Source organism: Corythoichthys intestinalis, chromosome 19, assembly GCF_030265065.1.
Source record: "Corythoichthys intestinalis isolate RoL2023-P3 chromosome 19, ASM3026506v1, whole genome shotgun sequence".
Lineage (NCBI taxonomy): Eukaryota > Metazoa > Chordata > Actinopteri > Syngnathiformes > Syngnathidae > Corythoichthys > Corythoichthys intestinalis.
In genome coordinates this window covers 26,893,645-26,907,021 of record NC_080413.1, presented here as the reverse complement: position 1 = coordinate 26,907,021, position 13,377 = coordinate 26,893,645, and the positions used below count along the sequence as shown (strand labels likewise).

General features: G+C 40.3%; 1 protein-coding gene across 7 annotated transcripts in view; it reads left to right on the top strand.

Moving 5' to 3' along the window:
• The window catches only part of LOC130907760 (nesprin-2), a 128,718-nt gene that overhangs the window by 68,802 nt on the left and 46,539 nt on the right, over nt 1-13,377 (top strand). For all 7 annotated transcript variants that reach the window (XM_057823187.1, XM_057823183.1, XM_057823186.1 and 4 more), the window contains 4 exons: nt 1,754-1,988; nt 5,494-5,691; nt 8,217-8,339; nt 11,032-11,187. In XM_057823187.1, the coding sequence (XP_057679170.1) occupies nt 1,754-1,988; nt 5,494-5,691; nt 8,217-8,339; nt 11,032-11,187 (712 nt within the window). The remainder of the gene's footprint in view (nt 1-1,753; nt 1,989-5,493; nt 5,692-8,216; nt 8,340-11,031; nt 11,188-13,377) is intronic.

Sequence of the window (13,377 nt, the reverse complement as noted above, 5' to 3'; positions counted from 1 at the left end):
AGAAAGGTGATTTGAGTGACTTTGAACGTGGCATGGTTGTTGGTGCCTGAAGGGCTGGTCTGAGAATTTCAGAAACTGCTGATCTACTGGGATTTTCACGCATAACCATCTCTAGGGTTTACAGAGAATGGTCCGAAAAAGAAAAAATATCCAGTGAGCGGCAGTTCTGTGGGCGGAAATGCCTTGTTGATGCCAGAGGTCAGAGGAGAATGGCCAGACTGGTTCGAGCTGATAGAAAGGCAACAGTGACTCAAATAACCACCCGTTACAACCAAGGTAGGCAGAAGAGCATCTCTGAACGCACAGTACGTTGAACTTTGAGGCAGATGGGCTACAGCAGCAGAAGACCACGCCAGGTGCCACTCCTTTCAGCTAAGAACAGGAAACTGAGGCTAAAATTTGCAGTAGCTCATCGAAATTGGACAATAGAAGATTGGAAAAACGTTGCCTGATCTGATGAGTCTCGATTTCTGCTGCGACATTCGGATGGTAGGCTCAGAATTTGGCATCAACAACATGAAACCATGGATCCATCCTGCCTTGTATCAACGGTCCAGGCTGGTGGTGGTGTAATGGTGTGGGGAATATTTTCTTGGCACTCTTTGGGCCCCTTGGTACCAATTGAGCATCGTTGGAATGCCACAGCCTACCTGATTATTGTTGCTGACCATGTCCATCCCTTTATGACTACAATGTACCCAACTTCTGATGGCTACTTTCAGCAGGATAATGCGCCATGTCATAAAGCTGGAATCATCTCAGACTGGTTTCTTGAACATGACGATGAGTTCACTGTACTCAAATGGCCTCCACAGTCACCAGATGTCAATCCAATAGAGCATCTTTGGGATGTGGTGGAACGGGAGATTCACATCATGGTTGTGCAGCCAACAAATCTGCACCAACTGTGTGATGCCATCATGTCAATATGGACCAAACTTTCTGAGGAATGCTTCCAGCACCTTGTTGAATCCATGCCACGAAGAATTGAGGCAGTTCTGAAGGCAAAAGGGGGTCCAACCCGTGACTCAAAAAACTCCAAAAAGACATTACATAAATGTCTATATATTTTTATATATATATATATATATATATATATATTTGCCGAACCACAAATTACAGTACTGTACTTGGGTATATGTACAATATGCGTCCTCCATTAGCATTTGCGGGGTCATACACCATCATCAATCAAGTGAACAGATCTTCGGCTTCCCAGCTGTATTTAATTTTTTGTTTGTTGGGTATGAGACACTGGATACGCACTAGTGCGACAAAGTGTAGTAATATGCAGATGTTTCCGGCCTTGGAAGAGCTAAATGTCCCTCTCCTTGATCCTTCCATAAATCCTGTTTGTGGTCTCTTGATACTTGGACAGCCCAAGGATTATCACTGAGGTCTAAGGGAAAGTTTTTTCCTCTTCTGCTTGGTGAAAGTGCCAAAGGCTGTTAACGGTCGTAAAATCCCACTGGTTTTATGCTGATTTGGGAATTGGTTGAAAGAACTATGACTGACATGTATGATGTTGGCTGCTGTTTCATTAGTATTTTATTTTATTTATTTATTTTTTTAACAAGGAAAGTCATATTGTTGAACTTTTGATTGTAAACCTTGATTTATCTTTAGTAATCCATATATTGTAAAACAACTAATACAACTATACTGAGAAGTATGTGCTTTACAGTACATTCTTTACGCAGTCCGTTGAGTGTTCTGGAGTGTGGACCAAATGTAGCTTTTGCTTCTGCCATAGATCTGAGCTGCTGACACAAGTGGTCCAACTGCGAAAGAGATGGTTCAGGGCTTTGTCGCTGGCTGGTCAGCACCAGTCTAAAACTAGAGAACAGATCCACCAGTGGAGGATCTATAAACAAGGCATGAAGGTTCTGGGGAAGACACTGAAAACTGCTGAAACCCTGCTGTCCTCTGCTCAACCTTCACTCACTCTCTCCTCCGTCACATCACAACGGCTTGCAGGTTGCTACCAGGTTAGTCTGTCAAGTAAAATGACTTCAATTCATAGGTGGGTAGAGTAGCCAAAAATTTTACTGAAGTAAGATTAGTGTTACTTCAATATAATATCACTCAAGTAAAAGTAGTAATCCCAAAAATGTATACTGAGTACAGATTAAAAAATATTTAGTGAAAAAAATACTCAAGTAATGAGTAACATTGTGAGTAACTGCTTACGATGTTTAATTTTTTTAAGTTTATATGAACCGTTATATACTGTAAAATAACAAATTACATAACCACATTAAGCCAAAGAAATACAAATACAAAAAGAAATCATTGAATTGAGAGAAAAAAAAAAACTGAAATAAAGCATCATTTGTCCAACGAGCATGAGTGTCCTCTAGAAGAAAATAGTTCCTAGTTTGAATAATTGAATAGTGAATAGTTCCTTCACAGTTCCTATTATGAAATTAAAAATACCATATCTCCGGTTTTCCGTGGCCAATCGGGGCTAAATAAAAACTGGGAGAGAGGTTAAATCCGTGCTTTCGAGTCATGTTGAGGGCTGTGCTTCATGTCAAATACAGTGGTACCTCTACATACGAAGTTAATTCGGTTCAGGACCTTGATTGTAAGTCGAAATGGTCGTATGTCGAGAAAGATGTTCCCTTAATTCGTTCCACAGCCCAAAAACCAACAATAATTATTAATAAATACTGATGTTACTATTGCAAATATCAATTTCAAAGAGCAAAACAAATAATTTATGAATAAAAATTGTAATAGTAATATAATAATAGTAATAATGATACCTGTAATAATGTAACAAACCGGGTTGTAATGTGGCAAATGTGTTTGCGTGATGTACCTAATCGCATCGCATGACTGACTTGTCGGAGTGAGCCTTTTTACTGTCATTTTGTTTACTTGCTGCGGGGGACACTAGGCGTGTTGTGTTGCACAAGTTGGTGGAATAAATGATTAGAAACCTGACGAAGCTGGCGATTTCTATGGCGATGTTACCACAATAATAATTGCCATAAAGACTGGCGAACGGAGGAGACCCGCCGAGACAGACAGTGTATTGTTGAGCCATATCACAGATGCGCACCCCACGCTCATATTTTTCTTATAATATTCATCTTCATGTCAATGGTAAGCATCACCTTTTTCCTTTTTTTCACCACCTGCACTAACATTGTTGGAACCCACGTTGATTTCTCTCAGAAGAAAATATGCTGTGCGTCCGTCTTGAGGGAAAACAAAGAAACTGCGGTGCTGTCATACTGTAGATCATCGTATTTAGAGCATGTCGTCGGATGTAGAAACAAATGGCGAGTCAAATTTTTCGTCGGATGTCGAAAAGATCATGTGTCGAAGCGATTGATCGTATGTCGAGGTACCACTGTACTTCATTTTTTACGGTGCTTTAAAGACGCCCTGTGATTGAACAGGCCGGCGTGATCATAGAACGGCAAGCTTGAGTCTGATTGGTATAATGGAGTCATGTGATTATTGTTGCGATGTCTCATTGGTGAAACTGGTAGAGGTACTGTTGGCATCGCTGGCAAAAAATAAAAAATAAAATCTAATATGTAGACCAAAGAGGAAAAAGTAATGACTAGTGGAGCCCAAAGTAGCAAATACAATACAAATCTACTCAAGTACAGTGGGGCAAATAAGTATTTAGTCAACCACTAATTGTGCAAGTTCTCCCACTTGAAAATATTAGAGAGGTCTGTAATTGTCAACATGGGTAAACCTCAGCCACGAGAGGCAGAATTTGGAGAAGAAAAAAAGAAACAGAAAATCACATTGTTTGATTTTTAAATAATTTATTTGCAAATCATGGTGGAACATAAGTATTTGGTCAATACCAAAACTTCATCTCAATACTTTGTTATGTACCCTTTGTTGGCAATAATGGAGGCCAAACGTTTTCTGTAACTCTTCAAAAGCTTTTCACACACTGTTGCTGGCATTTTGGCCCATTCCTCCATGCAGATCTCCTCTAGAGCAGTGATGTTTTGGGGCTGTTGTTGGGCAACATGGACTTTCAACTCCCTCCACAGATTTTCTATGGGGTTGAGATCTGGAGACTGGCTAGGCCGATCCAGGACCTTGAAATGCTTCTTACGAAGCCACTCCTTTGTTGCCCTGGCTGTGGGATCATTGTCATGCTGAAAGACCCAGCCACGTCTCATCTTCAATGTCCTTGCTGATGGAACAAGATTTTCACTCAAAATTCCTCGATACATGGCCCCATACATTCTTTCCTTTACACAGATCAATCGCCCTGGTCCCTTTGCAGAAAAACAGACCCAAAGCATGATGTTTCCACCCCCATGCTTCACAGTGGGTATGGTGTTCTTCGGATGCAATTCAGTATTCTTGATCCTCCAAACAAGAGAACCTGTGTTTCTACCAAAAAGTTCTATTTGGTTTCATCTGACCATAAACACATTCTCCCAGTCCTCCTCTGGATCATCCAAATGCTCTCTAGCGAACCGCAGACGGGCCTGGACGTGTACTGGATTCAGCAGGGGGACACGTCTGGCAGTGCAGGATTTGAGTCCCTGGCGGCGCATTGTGTTACTGATAGTAGCCTTTGTTACTGTGGGCCCAGCTCAGCTCTCTGTAGGTCATTCACTAGGTCCCCTCGTGTGGTTCTGGGATTTTTGCTCACCGTTCTTGTTATCATTCTGATGCCACGGGGTGAGATCTTGCATGGAGCCCCAGATCGAGGGAGATTATCAGTGGTCTTGTATGTCTTCCATTTTCTAATAATTGCTCCCACAGTTGATTTCTATACACCAAGCGTTTTATCTATTGCAGATTCAGTCTTCCCAGCCTGGTGCAGGTCTACAATTTTGTCTCTGGTGTCCTTTGACAGCTCTTTGGTCTTTGCCATCGTGGAGTTTGTAGTGTGACTGACTGAGGTTGTAGACAGGTGTCTTTTATACCGATAATGAGTTAAAACAGGTGTCGTTAATACAGGTAACGAGTGGAGCCTCTTTAGACCTCGTTAGACCTCGTTAGAAGAAGTTAGACCTCTTTGACAGCCAGAAATCTTGCTTGTTTGTAGGTAACCAAATACTTATTTTCCACTCTAATTTGGAAATAAATTTTTTAAAAATTAAACAATGTGATTTTCTGTTTTTTCCACATTCTGTCTCTCATGGTTGAGGTTTACCCATGTTGACAATTACAGGCCTCTCTAATCTTTTCAAGTAGGAGAACTTGCACAATTGGTGATTGACTAAATCCTTATTTGCCCCACTGTATAAGTAAAAAGTAAGTAGTATACTCTTAGAAGTACTTTTTTTTCCCAAAAAGTTACTCAAGTAAATGTAACGGAGTAAATGTAATCTATTACTACTCACCTCTGCTTCAATTTAAAGTTTTCATTAACATTTAAACCATTGCACAGATTTTGTCAAGTGCTGTTTTTCCAAATAAAATGTCCAGTATACACTGTATTTTTCTTCAGTGATTTATAAAGTCAACATTCAACATTTTTCTCTCAATCTGCTCTAGTGTCTTGAAAAATCTCTGGAGCTCCACTCATCCATGCTCACAGATACTTTAGAGGCTGGCAAAAATTTGTGTGAGACTACGTCAGACTCACAAAGTCGGAGTCGATTGGAGTCAGATATCCGGGCCATAGAAGGGGCCTGGAAACACACTAACTCACTGGTCCTTAAAAGGAGAGCCCTGCTCAGCACCACTGTTCAGGTAATTGCTGTGTTCGCAATAATATTATTTACATCCAGAAAATTCTCAATGTTGTTTTGGGGAGAGGTATTGTGTGGGAGAAATTTTGAGTTCCAATAGAAAACCTAAGCAGTCGTGGGAAGAACACTCAAGCCGAGAACAGGAAGCCTAGAATTGTCATAGTCTTCAATGGACTTTTATCATAGTGGATGCAAGCTCTGGACTGAAGGAATTCAAACACGTGGGTTACAATGTTAATGTGGTAGCAGGGGGTGGGGTCAGCTTTACATGACCCATATCCAAGCCCTGATCCCAACATAAACACAAAGATACACGCGCACACGCGCACACACACACACAAAACACACTATCACACATAAATTCTCACACTCAACCATGGCGTGAGCCCTGGCGCAAAGCTCCTGCCAAGAGGGATCAAAGTGCAGCTCAAATCTATCACTGATCCACATTCAGAGACAGCTGGGTACGACTGACAGTCATTTCATTCTATCATAGTCGCTCCTGAAAAATGGAAAACATATAAACGTAATTTAAAAAAAGCAAAGAAACAGGATGCAGAAACTTTACCGCTTTTGCCCTGTGATGTCTCAGCGCCTAGAGTTTCATCTTTAGATGGACCAAAATGGAAAAACTATATTCATATGAGTTGTTTGTCATGTTGTAGTAATGAGTAATTACAGTTGTGTTCCATAGTATTCAACGCCCACAGTGGATAAACGTTTTTTTCAAGTTTGACATTCATTTTTCATCTTCTTTAAAATCACATGAAATAATGACATGTCAAGTAGACAAATACAACTGAAATAACAAAAATATTTTTTGGAATACTGTATAATGGCCTTTCTGTGATTACCTCATTGACAAATTATTCAACCCCCTAAGTCCACCACTCTTAAAAACAAAGTTTCCATCAGGGAGTTGTAAAAAGCTGATGAAAACATCTGTAGATGTGACCAGAACCCTAATGAGCAGCAATTAAGCAGATTTAAAAGGACTGTGACACATGGCTCTTTTTGACAGTTAATGACATCTTTACAACATGGTGAAGTCCAAGGAATGGTCAAAAAAGTTCAGAGAGGAGGTGATTTCACTTCATGAGCAAGGATATGGATATAAAAAGATAGCAAAAGGACAAAACATTTCAAGAGACACAATTGGGAGAATAGTCCAAAAGTTTAAAGCTAAAAGCACAATGGAAACGCAAAATGAGCGTGGTAGAAAGAGGTTTTTTAAAACCACATACGAAAGTGACAGCTGAGGAACTACGACAGGACATCTTATAGAAGGTATTCAGGGTTCATCCCAGACAATAAGACACACACTGTGAAATGATGGCTTCCTTGCAAGAACTCCCAGGCGCACCCCCTGCTGACTCCAAAGCACAAGAAGTATGCCAAAAACCATGTGGACAAACCACAAAGGTTTTGGGATACTGTTCTCTGGAGTGATGTGACCAAACTGGAAATTTTGGGGCCAATGCATCAACGCTACATGTGGATGCCTATAAAGAAAAGAACACCCTATCTACTGTGAAGCACGGTAGGGGGTCAGTCATGCTCTGGGGCTGTTTTGCTTCTTCAGGTACAGTGAACTTTCAGCGTGTGTAAGGTATTATGAATTCAGTTCAATACCAGGAGATCAAGGATGCAAATGTCATGCAGTCTTTGACAAAGCTGATGCTTGGGTGAGGTTTGACCTTCCAACACGACAATGATCCTAAGCATACCACAACATCTACTGCATCATGGTTGAAAAAGAGGTGCTGGAAGATTCTGGAGTGGCCATCGCAATCACCAAACTGAAATCCCATTCAAAATCTCTGGTGGTACTTGAAGAAGGTAGTTGCAGCACGCAAGCCCAAAAGTGTTAATGAATGGGCAAAGATACCTGTGGATCAGTGCAAGAAACTTGTGTCAAGCTATGCCTCACGTCTAAAGGATGTCATTGTTGCAAAGGATGTTGTAAATAATAAAGCTATACATTCCTAAGGGGTTGAATAATTTTGTCAATTAAGTAATCACCGCAAGGACATAAATTTGAATATTCCCAGAAATATTTTTGTTATTTCAGTTGCATTTGTTTATTTGACATGTCATTATTGAATGTGATTATAATCCAGATGAAAAATAAATGTCAAACTTGCAAAAACACTTATCTACTGTGGGGGTTGAATAATTTTGAACACAGCTGTAAGTTAAACTCTTGCTTATGTGTCACACATTACACTTATCATCATTACCACCCAAAAAAGAATTGACAAATACTGAACTAAGTGTGTCCAAATATGGAAATAATGCTGAACGTCTGTAATTATGTTCTTGGATAAAAGAAAAATTCGACTAATGTAATCATGCAGATTATATTTTTATGAGCTCTAGCAGGGGCATTTTTATGTTAAAAAGCTTAAAAATTCAGCGTGCATATCTAAACCCTAATTGCAAACAGTGCTTAGGATGCGTATTTTAGACTCCCTCAAACCTTCATTAAATTTACAGTTCAGTCCTGCATCTTTGTTGATTTGATAGAACTGGTCACAATGTCAAGATGGGATGAGTACCATAATGTGTGAGTTGGACAAGCTGAGGACCCAGTTGAAGTGGCAGCTGCCTGAGAAAATGGAGGAGTCTGAGCAGGAGGAGCGCCTTCAGGTGATTACAGTACCAGCATGCAATAGTTAATTCTTTTATTGTAGGATAATGTACGTACACTCGTTCCAGTGGAATATGAATAGGTTAATTTTGTCTCAATAGTGTTGGTAAATTGAAAAAAAAAAAAAAGAGATCATTTACAGCGTAGCAGCTCGTCTGGATATACACTGCAAAAACGCACTTCGTTCACACTAGTCAAATTCCCTTGTTTTCAGTGGGAATCTACTAGAAACAAGTGAAATTATCCTCCATTGCTCCAGCAAATTTTACTCACTTAGATTTCTTGAAATATGAAAAATAGCTAGCTGAAAACACGTTTAGCAGATTTAGTTTAGCAAAAAACTAGTATATTAATCTCATCTTTAAAAAAAAAAAGCTTTGAAATGTGGAAATGTTCTTAATTCAAGAATAGATAATGTTCAAAATATTATTTGAAAGCTTGTTTCTTGATGTAGGTGAAAAATGACATAACTTTTAGGTCTATGGGCTTAGTAAGAACAAATACTAATATTTACTTAAAGTGCCTATGACAGGATAAAAAAAGAAGTCTTAAATAGCATTATTATGTGAATTAGAATCGTATTTTGAGACGATTTGACTATATACAACAATTTGACAAAGCGCAGATGACGAAAAAAAGTCTTTTAATCTGCCATTTAGCCCCTGCCTGTCATTATAGTGCTCTAGTGTCCCCAACAGGAGGATGTCAGCAGGGTCATGGTTTCATCTGATTTAGAACTCGGCCCATTGAGGGGGAATTATTCATAACGAGGAAAATGCGACGAAGAGAGCAGCAAAATGCAATTGTTTCAATCTCTCTACTCCAACATTTTTACAGGATATTCTTTTTATCGAAGTATTTTTCCCCAATTGCTAAATAAATGGTATGGTCATGACAAATAACAGTCTTGTGCTAAATGGAATATGAAATATTAAAAATGCATTTATTTAGTACAACATGGCAAAATTACTCCATAATGGTCAAAACTGTCGAATTCTTGCACATTTAATGCCACCGGAGTTAGTCCGGCTTCGGGGAGCGTAAACAAACCAGGAGGTGTGACAGCTAGCCAACATGCTCACCCGAACCGAGTGATGTTTCAAAGTCTTATTCTCACCTTTTGGAGCGAAAACTCACACAAAACTACCCCAGATCATCTCACATGGTGGCGGGGTTGTCGGTTGTCTTCGCCTATCAGCAACCCGCCCGGCGGCGAGCAAGTTACAGCTCGTCGTTCCCCTTATGTGGGCAGGAGAGCTCGTTTGCCAGGGAAGCAGCTGGAGAATGACCACCGGGCAAACCGGCCGACGTCAGAGGACCACGTAGCTGCCACATGGTCAACATGAATATGGCATAAATTAATGCTTAACTACATGGCGAAGCGAGTGAGAGAGCGACGTGCAGTTGTTGTGCTTCTAACATGGCAGAATGTGTCTGATGAGAACTTTGCTACATCCCTCTATGATCAAACGTAAATAAACAGTCCTTTATTTAAAGAAAGTTTGTAGTGTTTACTTTGTAATTGCTGTATTCGCTGCCATTTTTTACACAAAGTTGCAATTCCTGATGGTGTGGAAAATTTGACAGAAAAGCGGGCACACGAAGAGGGCAATTAGCCGAGTATAGTGCTCTCCCGGCGGGCACGTGAAGGACCGAGGGGGGTGTGTGAGAAGACGCCGGTCATCGACCGAGTGGCATTCTCGGTGGAAAAGAAGCATTGTCAGCCACAAAATGCAAGCCACCTCCGTATTAAAACGTGTGCCATGATCCCAGTATTTGACATAGTACAAAATAGGATGTTTACTCACTTCCTCATAAGTCCCATGGTCCCACAGTTGTCGGACTTGTTTTGGCCATTCTCCGAGGGTGAACGGGAACTTTTTGAAACCCAAAAAGGCCTGGTACAGCAACAAATCCCTGCAGCACATTTGGCTGGCGTAATGCGAAAAATAAACAAATTTATCCGCAAAATCAGCTGAATCTGCAGTCCCATCTGCATGCTATAAAGTAATGCTGTATTGTGAGATACTGACCCGGGTGACGACACATTCGCATTCCTCCTCAAAACAGGAAGTTATTCATTTTCGTGGCGCAGGATTCAAAAATTGAATAAATAAAACGGTCCAATTTATTTAGGAGCATAAAATACCGCATGCAATATGAAATAAACATGCATTTTGGTATCATAGGCATTTTAACACTCAAGATGGAGAAAGTTATTTGACTAGATTTAAGAAAAATAATCTGATTAAGACATTATAAATTTGCTGTGTACATACAGCAGAGTTATTAACAGAGAGTTATTATATCTCTTTAAACCAATTAGAAAAAAAGATATGTAAGCAGTAAAATTACAACTGTTAATATACAACAATAACTGTGGTTTGGTTCAACAATATTAAAACCACTCATATCATGTCATGATATATTAGCACAGCATTTATTTCCTTCCAATTGTCCTGTCTGTTCCACCAGAGTACTTTTGTGTTTACCCCCCCTTCCCCTTATTAAATGCCCTCATGGCTTTGCTCCCCTCCCCCTTTTGGCCCTCGACCCCCTTCCTCCCCTGTCCCGTTCACAGCCCTTTTAATCTGGACAGTCGGAGCAAACAGGAGCAAGAAAGTGTGTACATACAGCCTCTTTATGGCTGCCTGATCGTGTTTTGTGTATGGTCGTGTTTGTACGATGCAGAAGACGGACCTCTCTCTGCGCCTGGTAGCTGGTGGATTGAAAGACCTGGCCTCCATGAAGACTGACCTGTCTCCATACGTTGCGGCAGCGGATTCTGCTCTGCTGGAGCAGCAGCTGGAACAACTTCACATCCAGTGGGAAGAACTGTGTACCAAGGTGAGGAAAGACTGAAAGATGACAGACATCAACAGTCAGCATTATAGTGTTGGTGCAGGTGCAGTGAGAGTAGGAGGAGAAAGTTAATTCCATTGGTGTCTTGGTGGTCAACAGCAGCACAATGCCTCTGCCTCACACACTCATTTGTGTGTTAATGTTTTAGGAGGGAAAAGTACTTAAGTCTTTTCAGCTCTTATACAGAAAACTGAAATACATTTTTCCTACTCCAGTGCACCTTTTAGTCCATACATACTGTGGTTGCCTATTAACAAAAAGAAGAAGAAAAAAAAAAAAAGAGTTAGCTGGTAGTTTTCATCATGAAACTTTCGAAAGCTTTCCTGTACAATCAGATGTTAATGTGTTGACTGACAGATTTCATCATAAAATGTAAAACCTGCCCTATCTTTTTATTTTTGCCTGGCAGCTATCAGTATTAAAGTCCAAACATTTTTCTACAAAAAACAATTGTGTTTTAAAAAAGTTGCCTGGCAATGTCATGCATTTAAATGATTCTCTGGCAGCTATCAGCATAAACAATTTAAATGTTTTTTTCCCCCCTCGAATTTCTGAAATGGTTGCTGGGAAGCTTCTCTCGGTAAAAATGCTGACTATTTTTTCAGTCCAATCCAAGTTTTTACTACAGCTTTCAGTATTTAACAAGCTCAATCTGCTTGCTGACTAATCACTTGGAGCGTAGCTGATTCTGTGCATGCTATTCAAGTGAATGCAGGGTCAAATTCCTACAGTTTAAGTCTTTTGGCTCAAACACAAACACACTCTTGTTCTTGAAAATTCACTGATTATGTCATCTCATCTGTAAACAAAGATCCGTGCGCAGTCACTTAGACTGGTACTAATTGGTTCTCCACTTGAAATGGATGCTGTCACCTGCTCCACCTTGGCAGCACTGAATGGCACTCACAAATGCAACAACAGCAGCAGGATGGTGTCCAATTGTCAGGTTTTGTTTTAATGATTGGTGCTCTCTGGGCAGCACTTGTAAAACGTCAACCATAGAAGTGGGTTTGTCTCTAATACAGTTGAAGAACTTGTTTACTTGTTTACCATCCCACTACTAATACTCTACAAATGCAATTGTTGTCTCAAAACATTTCCATACATTTTTACAAACTAAGCTACAGGCATGTGAATAAATTAGGACACCCCATTAAATATTCAGTTCTTTATTAAGAAATGTTCACATATCAATTTCTGATCTTGTTTTTCTTTATCTCTGGAAAAGAATGATTTAATAGCAGGTAAACAACAAAAATTAACATAGTTTTACTCATTAAACCAAATTTATCCACAAAAATGCATATTCTAACTGAGGAAAAAGTTAGGACACCCTACCACCTAATAGCTAGTGTTACCCCCTTTCAGTGAGACGCTTTTTGTAGCCATCTACCAGTCTTTGACATCGGTCTGAAGAAAGTTTGCAACACTCCTCAACGAAGAATACTTTCAGCTGCGAAATGTTTGAGGGTGTTCTTGCACGTACAGCCCGTTTCAAGTCACCCCACAGCATCTCATTGGGATTAAGATCTGGGCTTTGACTCAGCCATTCCAGGACTCCTTTTTAGCTAGTCCTTGGTGGATTTACTGGTATGTTTTGGGTCATTGTCATGTTGCAGGGTCCAGTTTTACTTAAGCTTTGATTTTTTTCACAGATGATCTCACATGTTACTCAAGCACCATCTGATACACGATAGAATTCATGGTGGAATCTCTGATGGTGAGCTGGCCAGGTTCTGCTGCAGCGAAGCATCCCCAAATCATAACACTTCCACCTCCATGCTTCACAGTTGGTATGATGATCTTTTCCTGGAAGATATCATCATGTCCTCTGTTCTGGTGTCCAAATAATTCAATTTTAGATTCATCCATCCAAAGAACATTATTCCAGAAGTCCTGGTCTTTGTTTGCATTCTTTCTGGGCCTGGCACACTTCAGTCTGGCCTTCATGTTCTTTTTGGAAAGCAATGGTTTCCTCCTTGCACACCTGCCATGAAAGTGAAACCTGTGAAGTCGCTTTCTGAATGTAGAGGCATGCACTTTCACATCAACAGTAGCAAGAGCCTGCTGTAGGTCCCGTGATGACACTTTTAGGTTTTTGGAGACTTCCTTTAGCTCTCGGGGTGAACTTGCTTAGCAACCAGACCTGGGCATGTTGGCAGTTGTTTTGAATGT